This window comes from Piliocolobus tephrosceles, chromosome 15 (genome assembly GCF_002776525.5).
Source record: "Piliocolobus tephrosceles isolate RC106 chromosome 15, ASM277652v3, whole genome shotgun sequence".
NCBI classification, from domain to species: Eukaryota; Metazoa; Chordata; class Mammalia; order Primates; family Cercopithecidae; genus Piliocolobus; species Piliocolobus tephrosceles.
This window is the reverse complement of record NC_045448.1, coordinates 104,817,894-104,832,708: the sequence shown is the minus strand read 5'-3', so window position 1 is coordinate 104,832,708 and position 14,815 is coordinate 104,817,894. Positions and strand designations below refer to the sequence as shown.

At 45.5% G+C, this 14,815-nt stretch overlaps 1 protein-coding gene across 3 annotated transcripts in view; it reads right to left on the bottom strand.

The window, feature by feature from the left end:
• Positions 1-14,815, bottom strand: part of AFF3 (AF4/FMR2 family member 3) — a 630,275-nt gene that overhangs the window by 95,780 nt on the left and 519,680 nt on the right. For all 3 annotated transcript variants that reach the window (XM_023211385.2, XM_023211386.2, XM_023211387.2), the window contains one exon: positions 14,649-14,686. In XM_023211385.2, coding sequence (XP_023067153.1) covers positions 14,649-14,686 — 38 coding nt within the window. The remainder of the gene's footprint in view (positions 1-14,648; positions 14,687-14,815) is intronic.

The window sequence follows — 14,815 nt, the reverse complement described above, 5'->3', positions numbered from 1 at the left end:
GCCAGCCAGCAGGCCCAATCTACTTTGTCTCTGAAATGGAAAAAAGGGGCCATGGACTCACCCTTCACAAGCAGTTGGTTCACTTCAACATTTTAATGGAACTGACCTGAAATTAATGAGCACTGCCACACTGAGTAAATGCTGCCTCTCGGGACGAGAGTGGCAATGGGTAGAAGGCAGTGTGACAACTCAAACCCAAGGCCATGGACAATTACATAGAGGAAGTCTGTTCGGAATTTGGCGGATGGAATGGCTGTCCCCAAATAACAGGGATGCAGATGGCTGGGGTCTGATGCTGCCTGGCGAGAGCGGAGGCGGATGCTGCATTCTGAGGGCCAGCGGGAGGACACGACGCGGCACTGGGCCAGCCAGCCACAGCCGGGAGCCAGCACAGGAAAGGGAGTTGGATGGAGTCAGAAGGTCAGGCCGCCCCAGTGAACAGGGAGCACATTAACCTTTCCACAGCAGCGGGGGAGCTTATCAGGCTCCAAAATGCAGTCATCAAAGGCCAGCCAGCCCAGTGCAGCCAAGGCTGGCCCGGGGCTACCTCTGGGAGCAGGTCACGGAGCGGCAGCCTGCAAGCGGAGGCGAGGGCAGGCCCTGAGCCCAGAGTGAGCAGCTGCAGGGTGGCGTGCGCCAGCTGGCTCTGGGAGTCCCAGGCTGGAGAGCGGAATGGTCAGGGTGGGACTGTTTCAGGGGTGGGAAAAGGGAGGAAATGGAGAGGATGGGAGTGGGTGGGGGGTGCTGGCCTGAAGGGTTCTGAAAGCCAGAGAGAAAAGACTCCATAGGCTCTGGCCAGTTTTCTTCACTAAAAGGAGATGAAAAACAGAACAAAACAGATTTGATATCATGACTTGAACTCCCTGAAAAGTAGTTAAGCAGTTTGGTTTTAAACAAAGCAAACCAAAGCAAAACACCTCAGTCTATCTATTGGCTTTAAAACCACCCACTTGTCACAAATGCTTCTGCGGCACGGCCTCCGCCCACTGCGGGTAAAGGCATGAGTGACGAAGATAGCAGCACCTACGTTCAGAAACACGGCCACTGAAATGCATCTGTTTTGAATCTTTTTTTCTCCCTGTCAAATATATCATTTGTTGCCTTTGGGTGGCTTTTAAGGTCAGATCTGGCTCAATGAGAATGGTGACGACATCTGCAAAATTAAAAAGTGGGTACTACCAGTTGTACCTTCACATGGCATCAGCGTAAACATTCTAAAAGAACCGACCACCAATTAACCAATCACCAACCAACACATTCCATGCAGACAGCAAGTGCTTAATTTAATCTAAGTACATTCAAGAAGGAACAGGTGTACTTCTACTTCAGAAATAGATATTTTAAAAAAAGAAGTAGGGTAGATAGCAGTGACAAATACTGAAAACTATGCTAATTAAGTCTTCTCTCTCTTAATTCCAACGAGGAGATGTCACGTGTGTTGGATACTTAAATTTTGTTGGATGTAAATTTAAATACAAGCTAAATGAACCATTAAGCATTAGACACACAGTGTACGTTGTCCTTGGTCTAGAAGGGACAGCTACATCGGCATTCAAAAGGAGTATGACATAGTGACAAAGAATCAAGTAAAAATAATTTATAGCTTAGTGATTTCAATACTTTACCCCTGGTAACTTAATATACTTAGTCTGAGGATGAGTTCAGAAGAGAGGGACCACAGAGTGGGATGACAATGGGTCAGAACCAGTATTTTTTTTTTTTTTTTTGAGATGGAGTCTTGTTCTGTTGCCCAGGCTGTAGTTCAGTGGCATGCTCTTGGCTCACTGCAACCTCCGTCTTCTGGGTTCAAGCAATTCACCTACCTCAGCCTCCTGCAGGTGCACACTACCACACCCAACTAATTTTTGTATTTTTAGTAGAGACGAGGTTTTACCATGTTGGCAAGGCTAGTCTCAAACTCCTGACCTCAGGTGATATGCCTGCCTTGGCCTCCCAAAGTGCTGGGATTACAGGCGTGAGCCACCGGCCAGAACCAGCTGTCTTTTCACTGCCTCTAGGGAGAGTCTGGTTCCCTTTGGCCCTTTCCAGTGTTCACAGACTTTAGCGAGGCTGGGGGACTCCGGTGGTGCGGGTGGGGGGGCTCCGGTGGTGCGGGTCGGGGGGGACTCCTGTGGTACGGGTGGGGGACTCTGGTGGTGCGGATTAGTTTTTCTCTTCCGTGGTCACAGACACCTGGCTAAGGAGCAGGGGAGGGTTGGTGGGTGGGGCTGTGCCCAGCTGTCCCCCCGCCCACAGAGGATCTGAGTAACTTGCAGGAACCCTTCTCCACTAGCAGAGAGGGAAAGGAGGGATGTCCAGACTAGAACTCCAGCACCTCAAGCCCAGGAGAGAGAACACGGGATTTCCACCCCAGGCCTACGAGAAAGGGGGCATCTGGAAGAACCTGGGATACTGGGATCTGCAGGATGTTTGCTCTTCCCCGCGGCCTGTTTTTCCTGTTTTTAATTCTGGAAACATACACATGACATCAGATTGGCCAAGGGTGTCCAGTCCGGTGGCATTAAGTACATGGACGTTGTTGTGCAGCCTAGACTACTATCATTCTTTCTGAAAGAGGTCAAAACTTTTCTAACTGTGCCCCAGACCGAGTCATCCCATGTGTTCCTGCAGGCTCTTGGGAATTGTGAGCATTGACTGAATGGGTTAAAACTGAATTTCACCCAGAGGCGCCTTGGGCTGTGGCCTCCTTGCCAGACATCAGGCAGCAAGTCTGTATTAATCCTCAGGAATCCCTGGCCACGAAACCATCTTCAAGGGCAATTAGTGGCTTGATACAACTCATTATTTATTTACTCAAAAGACTGTATCCTTGCCCTGCTCTCTTCTTCTATTGTGTAAAATACATGTTTGGGACCTCTGAAAATGTGTATTATGTACCTGATAGAACTCAATGGCTTCTCTGGAGCCATTCTGTTTTATTGTGGAAATTAGTACTAGGGGGCTTTTAAAAGCTGAATTTTAGACCCAACAGCCTGCGTTTGTTCACATTAATGCAGTGGATGGAGCTAACAGCCACCAAAGGGCCATGAGGGACACCTCTGTGGCCTCTCTGTTGGAGCAGTGAGCCCAAGGGGCTCCACTTTTGTGAATACAGATGGTACTCGCTGGGCCTGTTAGAGAGGAGAGGGCTGCACGGAGACTCAGTTGGCACTTATCTCTCTTCACACTGCCCCCGACAGTCCTCTGCCAGGGCTCCCCCATGTTATCCGGGCATTACTGTTTGCTTTTGAAATATTAAGTATTGGCCGGGCGCAGTGGCTCACACCTGTAATCCCAGCACTTTGGGAGGCCGAGACGGGAGGATCACGAGGTCAGAAGATCAAGACCATCCTGGCTAACACAGTGAAACCCCGTCTCTACTAAAAATACAGAAAATTAGCCGGGTGCAGTGGCGGGCGCCTGTAGTCCCAGCTACACGGGAGGCTGAGGCAGGAGAATCGCATGAACCTGGGAGGCGGAGCTTGCAGTGAACCAATATTGTGCCACTGCACTCCAGCCTGGGCGCCAGAGCAAGACTCCATCTCAAAAAAAACAAAAACAAAAACAAAAACAGAAACAAAAAAACTTTAGGCTGGGCATGGTGGCTCAAGCCTGTAATCCCAGCACTTTGGGAGGCCGAGACGGGCGGATCACGAGGTCAGGAGATTGAGACCATCCTGGCTAACACTGTGAAACCCCACCTCTACTAAAAAATACAAAAATCTAGCCGGGCGAGGTGGCAGCGCCTGTAGTCCCAGCTACCCAGGAGGCTGAGGCAGGAGAATGGTGTGAACCCGGGAGGCGGAGCTTGCAGTGAGCTGAGATCCAGCCACAGCACTCCAGCCTGGGTGACAGAGCGAGACTCCGTCTCAAAAAAAAAAAAAAAAAAAAAAAGGAAATATTAAGTATTATTTACTTTGAAATTATAAAATGAGACCAATTCGTTGGAGATGAGCTGGAAAGGTGTCAGGAAATGACCCACGGTGACTCTTTTGTTTTTTTTTTTAAATGTTTGTTTGTTTATTTATTTATTTATTCATTCATTCATTCATTCATTCATTCTTTTGAGACGGAGTCTTGCTCGGTCACCCAGGCTGGAGGGCAATGGCACAATCTTGGCTCACTGCAGCCTCTGTGTCCTGGGATCAAGTGATCCTCCTGCCTCAGCCTCTCGAGGAGCTATGATTACAGGGGTATGCCACCGTGCCCAGCTAATTTTTGTATTTGTTTTCAGTAGAGGTAGGGTTTTACCATGTTGGCCAGGCTGGTCTTGAACTCCTGGCCTCAAGTGAGGGGATCCCAAAGTGCTGGGATTACAGGCATGAGCCACCGCACCCGGCCCAGGATGACTTTTTTCTGTGAGTAAAGGAGAAAGACAGTGTGGCAGAGAGAGGTGGTAGCCTCCTCAGAGGCATGCAGGAGCCTCACCTGGCACCCAAAGACCCACAGTTTGGCTTTTAGGAGAGAACAGGCTCTACTAAAACATACTTCAAAATAGGGATGGCATGAGTAACAGAAGGGATATTTCTTAGGAGTTGCTGATATTTGTTTTTCTATAAAATCAATGTAAAAACATGCTCCAGCTGGGCGCGGTGGCTCAAGCCTGTAATCCCAGCACTTTGGGAGGCCAAGATGGGCGGATCACGAGGTCAGGAGATGGAGACCATCCTGGCTAACACGGTGAAACCCCGTCTCTACTAAAAAATACAAAAAACTAGCCAGGAGAGGTGGCGGGCGCCTGTAGTCCCAGCTACTTGGGAGGCTGAGGCAGGAGAATGGCGTAAACCCGGGAGACGGAGCTTGCAGTGAGCTGAGATCCGGCCACTGCACTCCAGCCCTGACAGAGCCAGACTCCGTCTCAAAAAAAAAAAAAAAAAAAAAAATGCTCCATACTACTAGCTATGAGTTGTTTCATACATTAAACCCATACTCTGTTATTTTCTTCTCTTGGTTTTTAAGCCTCTTGGTAGGACTTAAATCAAAGAGCATCTTATGATACCTCATGCATGACTCTTCTTGGTGGTGCAATGAGGTAATTACTCTCATATGGAGGGAGAAAGGAAGTGCCTTTTCTATTCATCCCTTCTTTTAATCTGTACATAAACCTAACAAGGAGGGCATTAGTAGCAACCTGCTTCTGCAACTGGGAAAGCTGAGACTTAGATGTGTAAATGCTTTGCCCAAAGTAAATTCCAGACCAAGTTCAAGGACTCAAAGTCTTGTGCTTGCTTTATGATGTCTTGTAAAAAGAGGAGCGAGTAGGGAAAGCTGGGCCAGAGGGTTTTTTTTTTTTCGCTTTTGCTTTCTTGTCTCCTTATCATGACAGCATAAATGAGTGGCATCATTTGCATTCTTGGTCTTAGTGCATTCAATAAGTCATGATTGAGCAGTCATTTTGTATAAAGTACTACTAATAGTCAAGATGTGGTTCTTGCTCTCAGTAGTTGAGACCAGGCATAAATACATAAAGGAGGCAGAGACTGTAAGCTGGCCTGTGCCAGGAATTACATGAGGTGCTTATGGAACAGGAGCTGTGGGCGCTGGGGCAGTTGGCTGTTTATGTTTTCCGTGGAAGGAGAGGCTTGATCCCATGCTTGAGGGATGCACTGCATAGCAGAAGACCCCCCCATGCCTCCTTGCATTGGCAGCTGTCTAGAGCTGGCTTCACACTTTCTACTCAGATGCCCACAGCCACAGAAGGGAGGCCTGCCACTCCCTGTCCACCCTGCAGCCTGGCCCTGCCCAGGCCATTCCTTCTGTGTTCTCCCCCTTTCTCCACTCCTGGGTCACCTGATGCTTCCTGTCCTCCACATGACACCTCCTATGTCCCCTCCCCATTCTCCTTCCCCTGTAATCAGAGAGTAGGGTAATGTTATACCTGTGTCCCTCCAGTAACACTGATTTCTTCACAGTCTGACGCAGAGGGCTGCTACTGAAGTAGCTAAAAGCACCAACTCTGGAGCCGCACAGACCACTCTGTGGCTTTCCAGCTGTAAGACTGGGGGTGAATTACCTGAGTTTGGAAACCAAGACTCACTAGGACTTTAGAACAAGAAATGAGGCCAGGCGTGGTGGCTCACACCTGTAATTCCAGCACTTTGCGAGGCTGGGGTGGGCGGATCACCTGAGGTCAGGAGTTGGAGACCAGCCTGGCCAACACGGTGAAACACCATCTCTAATGAAAATACAAAAATTAGCTGGGCATGGAGACTCATGCCTATAATTCCAGCTACTTGGGAGGCGGAGGCATGAGAATCATTTGAACCCAGGAGGTGGAAGTTGCAGTGAACTGAGATCGCACTACTGCTCCAGTCTGGGCCACTACTCCAGCCTGGGTGACAGAGTGAGACTCTGTCTCAAGAAAACAACAACAACAGCAACAACAACAAAAGAACACGAAATGAAATGAAATGGACTTTCATGAAAAATGTCTCTTTAAGGCCCTCACATTGCATTCTTCCTTCCTCACCGAGGGAGTCGTCACGAGGATTAAATGAAGTAAGGTATGTGAGATGCTCAGTACACTACCGGACACGCGACTGTTCTGAGGAGATCTATGACTACTTATGTGTATGTCGGCATTGTAATATACTCAGTATTTATGCACGTGCCTACATGTCCTCTACCACACTGTAGATTCCCTGCGAGTGGAATCCATGGGTAATGAATTTTTTGGTCTTCTATAGAGACCAGAAGAATCCCTACCATTTTAGGGATTCAGTACTGTAAAGATTCACTGAATGAATGAAGAAGTACAAATGAGAAACATAAGTATGAAGAGTTGGTGAAGATAGCACATTTTAAGTCATGTCAACAGTACAAAGCACAAAAATCAGAGGACAGGAGAGGGAGGGAGGAGGCAGCAGCTATCTGGCCCAACCCCCACTTGGTACAAGAGACTTCTCAATAGCATCCTACAGTTCTCTTTTGTTATTGAGTTCTAATCTAATTCCACTCTAATTTTATCATACTGAGTGGTTTTGATCTTTTTTTGAAACCTTCTTGCCGACTTTTGGACTGAGTTTTTTTTCTCATTTTCCCATTTCTTCCCCCTGTGTGTTTGTGGATTCTGTAACATCCATACAAGCAGGCATGAACACCCCTTTGAGCCACTTAGCGATGAGCCCCTGATCATCTACCTCTGACTCCTGAGGCACCTGTTGCAAGGATGGATAGCCACAGTTGCAAAAAATTATTTTCTCTTTTAAGCCCAAAGTTGCCATTATTTTAACCACAAAGCATTGGTCTAGTTCATCCATTCATTTATCAAATGACTTACGGTGTCTCCTAATTGCCAGGTACTGTGCTCGGTGCTAGAGATAAAAAGGTTACCAAGCCAAAAATAATGCTAAGATGCAAAACGTGGCCCAAACCTCCTATCTCTGACCCCAGCCAAGCTGCTCTACTGGTGCATGATGGGAGGCAAGAGAATCATATTGACCAGGAGTCCAGGGACCTGGGATCTAGTCTTGGCTCTGTCACTTGCTCCTGTGTGGCCCTGGGTGAGTTGCATCACCTGTTCGAGGCTCAGTTTTCTCATCTGTAAAACGGGTCCCATCTATCTTTCAGGGTTGTTGTGAGGATCATAAAATGAGCCAGTAAATGTGATAGTGATTCTAAACTCTAAAGCTCTCGAAGTTTTTATTCACAACTTAATTGTACACTTAAAAATAACTAAGAGTATAACACAAGGGATAAATGCTTGAGGGAATGGATTTTTAAACAGTTTTTATTCACATGGTGTACTTAAAAGACTTCTTTTTTTTAAAGACTTCTTTTTTTTTTTTTTGAAACAGAGTCTTGCTCTGTCGCCCAGGCTGGAGTGCAATGGTGCGATCTCGGCTCACTGCAACCCCAGCCTCCCGGGTTCAAGCGATTCTCCTGCCTCAGCCCCCTGAGTAGCTGGGATTACAGGTGCCCACCACCATGCTTGGCTAATTTTTGAATTTTTAGTAGAGACGGGGTTTCACCATGTTGTTCATGCTGGTCTTGAACTCCTGACCTCGTGATCTGCCCGCCTCGGCCTCCCAAAGTGCTAGGATTACAGGCATGAGCCACCGTGCCCGGCCCTAAAAGACTTCTTTATAAGGAGCCGTCTTGCTTCGGGGAGACCGAATACCGCTGAGGGCCTCAGGGCAGAGTTGATGTGCACCTGCCAGCACACCACCTTCACATCTTTATGGAACCTTCACACTGTCTTAAAAGTGCTCCACCTCCTTTTTTTTTTTTGACCCTTAAAGAAGAGACCAATTATTAGCAATATGTGACAACTGAGCCTGTCCTCTCACAGGGCCAGGGACTGAGTGACACATTATCCAGAAAGGTACACTTCTGTGCTGGTGGCCACTCCAACACACTTCCTTTGTTTGGCTGGAGCTGGTCCACTTGACAAGGGGTCAGGAAGATGAAGCTGAATCCAATCTCCCACCCTGCCAGGCAGGCACCTGCCCTCCCCACCTTGCTATGGGGCCATTTCTGATCTGGCTTCTGGACACAGACCATTTTACATTCTTCTACCTACGTGGAGGTGAAACTCCCTTAGTTTTAGGCAATTCCTCATTTACTTAATTTCATTATATTCTCCCTAATGGGCAACAAGGAGATTTGATGTGTGAGATTGATTCAAGAAAGGACAAAACTGAGGGCAGCAAATGTGTGAGCCTCGAGTCCTTTCTCCTCGCAAAGGCAACACTCATCTGGCTGGTGAAACCAAGAGCACAGCCACACGGCTGCTTCTCATATCGGCACCCCCAGCCCCAGCGCAGCGCCCCAAGGAGCACGCTGGATGCGCTCAGTAAATATTTGTGAAATAAATGAATAAATCAATGGCAGTTGTTTGGATTTCAATATAAATGGATCTTGGGCCTGAGATACTGCCAGATGGGCAGACAGGTTAAAGTCTGGTGATGCATCTCCAAGACTATAAAAATATAGCCGTTGCTGGAGTCGCAGGCTGACATTTCAGAAGATGATTATATGCACAATTTAACCACATGGCTATTTGTGCCCTCCAAGTGCCATCGCTTCAACAACTGTTTTCATGTTGGCTTTTTTGCTCGTTCCTCTTTTTTTTTTTAAGTCAAGCATAATTTTTTGCAGCCTCTCATATTTCTAGCTGAATGTGATTTATTCATATAAAATTATGTTCCATTTTTATAAAACCCAAGTTACTGCAAATGATGCTTGAGGTTTCACAGAAAATATTAATTCCTGGTCTGCTGCTATAAAGCATGCCTGCTCGCCGAGAGCAGCGCTGTCGCTCTGAGACAGATGGAAGCAGTCCAAGGGTATGATTAACTTCTTAGTCCTGGCAATTGCCTAGTGCTCCTCTTGCCCCAGATTTCAAGATTGACCTCCAGCTTCTCTGCAGACGCACAGTTGCTCAGCTTGATAAATCACACGAATCCCTTTTTTGATCAGAGTTATCTACTATTTACTACTCATGAAGGGAAGTTAATCGTATTCAAGGCACTTCATATGCTGCACACATATCCTTGCTTCTTCCTAACAGCACTTTGCATATTTTCCACATTGGCGGTGATGTGGCATCTTCTGCAGTGCAGAGGGTCCACACCAAAGATCCACCTTTATCCTGTTCATGCCTCTTTGTCTCTACCAACCAGCATCAAATACATGGACCCATAAGAAGAAAAAACACGTGAGAGGCACACAATAAGCAGTGAATAAGTGAGATGAATTGTGTCCCTTTGCAAACTGAGATTTTCTTACAATTGGCTTGTTTACTTTGTCAAGAACTTTGCCGGGCCGCATGCAGTGGCTCACACCTGTAATCCAGCACTTTGGGAGGCCAAGGCAGGCAGATTACTTGAGCTCAGGAGTTCAAGACCTGTCTGGGCAACATGGCGAAGCCCCGCCTCTACAAAAAGTCCAAAAATTAGCCGGGCGTGGTGGCTACCATGGCACTGGGCAGGGCGTGCGGAAGGCTGAGATCGCTTGAGCCTGGGAGGTCGAGGTTGCAGTGAGCTGTGATCACACCACTGCACTCCAGCCTGGGTGACAGAGTGAGACCCTGTCTCAAAAACCAGAAAAGAAAAAAGAATTTTGCCATCTCTTCTTGCCCTGTTTATCTGCTTTTTTCATTTCTAGGGGACACAAATGGGCCTCTGGTAGGCCAGCTGACTCTCAGTGGTATAAAATAGATTTAAAAATTCTACTGTCAGGAGTAGAAAAGAACAGACAACGCACCATCCCACTCTCACACACCCCTTCCCGTCACTGCTGGGCAGGAGGCGCAAGCGAGTAGAGCTGAAGCCCAGACTCCCCTTCTGCTTGCCATGGTGATCCAGTTTCACCCTGAAAGTATATTTTGCCTATTTGGGGTGAGTCATAAATGAAGTCCATTGGTCAGGCAGAACCAAGCAAGGGAAAAGGTTTTTTGGGTGATGATCACAGCTGATTTTTAACATTTACGTAATGGAAATATCACAGTTTTAATTTATCAAGATTGTGTATTGATTACAGAAGATTCTCTGAACTTTAAAGCATACAGTCTCAACTGTCAGATACTGGATTTGTGCTGGAATGCCAATGTAGAAAATAAACTAGGAGACTGGAGAAATGAAAAGACAAGATTGACTTTCCAAAGACATCTGGACATGCTCTAACCTCCAGCACCCCAGAGGGATGAGATTTCTACCCACCCTTAGCAAAGGAAAGGGAAATGCACCCCTTTCTTTTTTGTATAACAGGCCTCATCAGGTCAGATCTCAAGGCTTTGAAGTCAGGTTTTCTTATAGGGAAACAGAGAACAAAAACCGGCTTCCAACAGTGCAAACTCATGTCCTTCCACCAAACCCAAGTCAATGAAATCCTGTTTCATCATCGATTTGTACATCTTGGAACAAAATAGCTCCGGCCTTGTCTAAATGTATTTGTGTTCACTGGACACTCAAGGTTGAGGCTCAGTGGAAGTGAAATGAGCCCACGGACGAGCCAACTTGCAGGACACTGAGGACCTGAAGTAGGATAAGACCCAGAATGTGTCACAGACATGCTCCTTCATGAGGAGCCGGTGTGCATGGCCAGAGCCAGTGCGGGCTTTTCTGTCCCATCCCAGAGTTGCAGAGCTCAGGAAGCACCTTGTGAGGTCTGAAAAGTGCCTTTTCCTCTAAGAACAAAGAGGAAGGCACGACCTAATCATTATGGAATTTTCTATAAAGAGCTGATAACAGGCTCAAAGCAAAAAGTTGACGAAACCAGGATGGTTTGTGTAAATGAATGTATAACAGCTTCATACCAGGCTCCAAGTAGCCAAAGGTATTGGGCCTTGACCCCACTTTGGGATATTCAGGACCTGGGGAGACCTTTACTCAATTCCATTCCCATCCTGAGGTTCCTCTGGCAGACAGAACATTAGGCAAGTCATACAGTAGCCTGACTGGAGGCACTTGGGGCATTTTTCTAGAAAATGTTGGTTTATTCAAAAGAGTAAGTAATGTGATAGAAAATGACATCTGTTGCTTGATAAGTTATTCTCTACTTACAAACTAGAAAATATGAATGCAATTAATTCAGTAGGTATTTTAAAATCATTATTTTGAAGAAGGGTTTTAATTTCCATCTTGAAATGATGACAGATGCTTATCACTTATGGGGACTACTTCTGTGGCCCTGAATTCGTAGAAAACATACAATAGAAAAAGAATGGCTGTTACTGAAAAGTCAAAAAACAACAGACGCTGGAGAGGCTGTGGAGAAAAACGAATGCTTGTACACTGTTGGTGGGAGTGTAAATTAGTTCAACCATTGTGGAAGACATTGTGGCGATTCCTCAAAGAGCTAGAGGCAGAAATACCATATGATCCAGCAATCCCATTAATGGGTATATACCCAAAGGAATATAAATCATTCTATTATAAAGGCATATGCACCTGTACGTTCATTGCAGCACTGTTCACAATAGCAAAGACATGGAATCAACCCAAATGCCCATTAATGATAGACTGGGTAAAGAAAATATGGTATACACATGCCATAAAATACTATACAGCCATAAAAAGGAACAAGATCATGTCCTGTGCAGGGACAGGGTTGGAGCCATTATCCTCAGCAAACTAATGCAGGAACAGAAAACAAACACTGCATGTTCTCATTTGTAAGTGGGAGCTGAATGATGAGACCCAAGAGGGGAAACACGCTGGTGCCTGCCGGTGAGGTGTCGGGGGAGGGAGAACATCAGGAAGAACAGCTAATAGACGCTGGGCTTAATACCTAGGTGATGGGTTGACAGGTGCAGCAAACCACCATTGCACACGTTTACCCATGTAACAAACCTGCATATCCTGCACATGTGCCCCTGAACTTAAAATACAAGTTGAAGAAAAAAAAAAAAAAAGAAAGAAAAAAGAAAAAGCACAGAGAAGGTAGCTTTACACAACCGCATTGCTAGAATAGCAGAGAAAGTCAACTCATCACTTTGAAATGACCAATTTTGAATAGAAAAAGTGCTACATGGCCGGGCGCAGTGGCTCACGCCTATAATCCCAGCACTTTGGGAGGCCGAGGCGGGCGGATCACCTGAGGTCAGGAGTTCAAGATCAGCCTGGGCAATACTGAGTGAAACCCCGTCTCTACTAAAAATACAAAGTTAGCCAGGCCTGATGACACATGCCTGTAATCCCAGCTACTCGGGAGGCTGAGGCAGGAGAATCGCTTGAACCTGGGAGGCGGAGGATGCGGTGAGCCGAGATCGTGCCATTGCACTCCAGCCTGGGCAACAAGAGTCAATCTCCGTCTCACCAAAAAAAACAAAAAAACAAAAAAAAAAAGAAAGAAAAAGTGCTACAGTAAAGTAAGGGAAATGCCTTATTATATTTGAGGATAAAGAAATGTGTAAGAAGAGTGGTGACAATGAAAACCTCTGTTTTTGGGTAGGGAATGGGCTTGACAAGGGATTTTTTTGTGAAAATATCAGAAAAAACTTAAAGGAAATGGCATTGCTCATCATTAAAATCTACGCACATTTTCTCTTTAGGACAAAGTTGTATATCTTTTGGGAAGAAATCTTCAAATGTATCAGTCCTAGTTTCTGATGAACTGCTTTTGTATTTGCGACCATGTCTTCAAAATGAATCCATATTTTACTAAAATAGGTTTTGATTCATTCTACTAAAGGTTGTAATGACATTTTGTATTTATATGTGTAGCTTTACTAAAATATAATTTACATTCCATAAAGTTCACCCATTTAAAGCATACAATTCAGCGGTCTGGTATACTTACAAGGATGTGCAACCATCACCATGATCTATTTTTACAATATCATCATCCCCAAAAGAAATCTTGTACTCGTTAACAATGACAAAGTTTTGTAAACTTTGAGGGCTTTCCCTTGCGTCTCAGTGCATTTTGCTGAAGGAATTGCTTGCTTAAGAAGAAAAGTCAAAGACAGAAAAGAAATATGTATAGGAAAGAAATGACTACGTTATATTCTAAATGTGTTTTGATCTAGACTCTTTCCTCCTCCTACTGACACACTCAGAAGCAGTGCAGTCATCAGCTTTTGTGAAAATCCCAAAAGCAATTCCAGAAGATCATGTGCCAGCCACTCAGGACACACAGGCTTGTGTGGTTGTCATGGGGAACGTTTTGTAATTGAAATAAAAATACTCATGCTCAGTCTGCCACCACACAGAAAATGCTTTTCACTCACTCACGCACACCAGATAATTCGCCTAAGTGACAGGTTTTACTTTGGAGGAAGCACCGAGCTAAGCTGGTTTACACAGTCAATGATGGCTCATTCCATGAGAAAGGAACTGGGAAGGAAGGCAAGGTGGTGAAGGTTAGCTAGACAATGAGGAGGTGCCTGCCAGCCAGCCAGCCAAGGCACAGCTCCTCCTGCTGCTTTTAATGCTGTGGAGACACACAGGGACTTCATCTTTACCTCCTGACAGTTCCTCAAAACATGCACACGTGTGCACACGCACACACACTCTCTCCAATCTTAGTAAGTGAAAAAACCAAAACCAAAACCAACCAAACCAAACCAAGGGTCTGGTCTATTCTAGAAAGTAACTTTACATGCCCTCATTCAACTATCTGTCTCCAGCCTTTCAGACAAAGCAGGATAGAAAATAGAGCCTGTGTGTGTTTCTTGATGAGGTTTACACATCTCACTTAGTAACACGCGTCAGGAGAAAGAAGCCAAAGCAAGGAGTAAAAAGTCAAGCACGTGGGACTGTGAGTTGTTGGGTTATGCGCATAAAATATTTCAAGAGAGAGAATCTTATCAAAAGATAGATAGCTCCCGGTGAAATGATATGGAAAAAGTTCGAAGAAAACATCTCAAAATAAATGAAGTACTTATTGCTGAACAGTGAGCTTAGAGCTCAGCCAATTCCAAAGTTCAGAATTTACCGCACCATTCAGGCCTCTCTCTCTAAGTTTCTCGTCTCTTGTTTCATTGCACAACAAGGGATTCTTCATACTTGCTATGAAATACAACAAGGCGATTTTTGCAGTGATAAACTCCACACATGCATGACAAATCCAAGCATGCAAAATGTTTAACATCCCAGTTCCCAGATACTTTAGGGACAAAATCCGATTATGAATTATATGCCACAATAAATAGGGCTCAATGTTTCATAAAGCAATTTATAGTTCATAAAAATGACAAAATGTACCTGTCAGACAGAGCGTGGAGAGCCGTTCTCTGAGCTGCCTGTTGGAAGAAAGAAAGGGCAGAGATGTTTATTTAATATTCTGACTTTTGAATTATGTGCTCAATCAACACTTAAAAAAAAAAACAACAACCCTGTGTTACACACGTTTTTGCCATGTGGCCAAATTT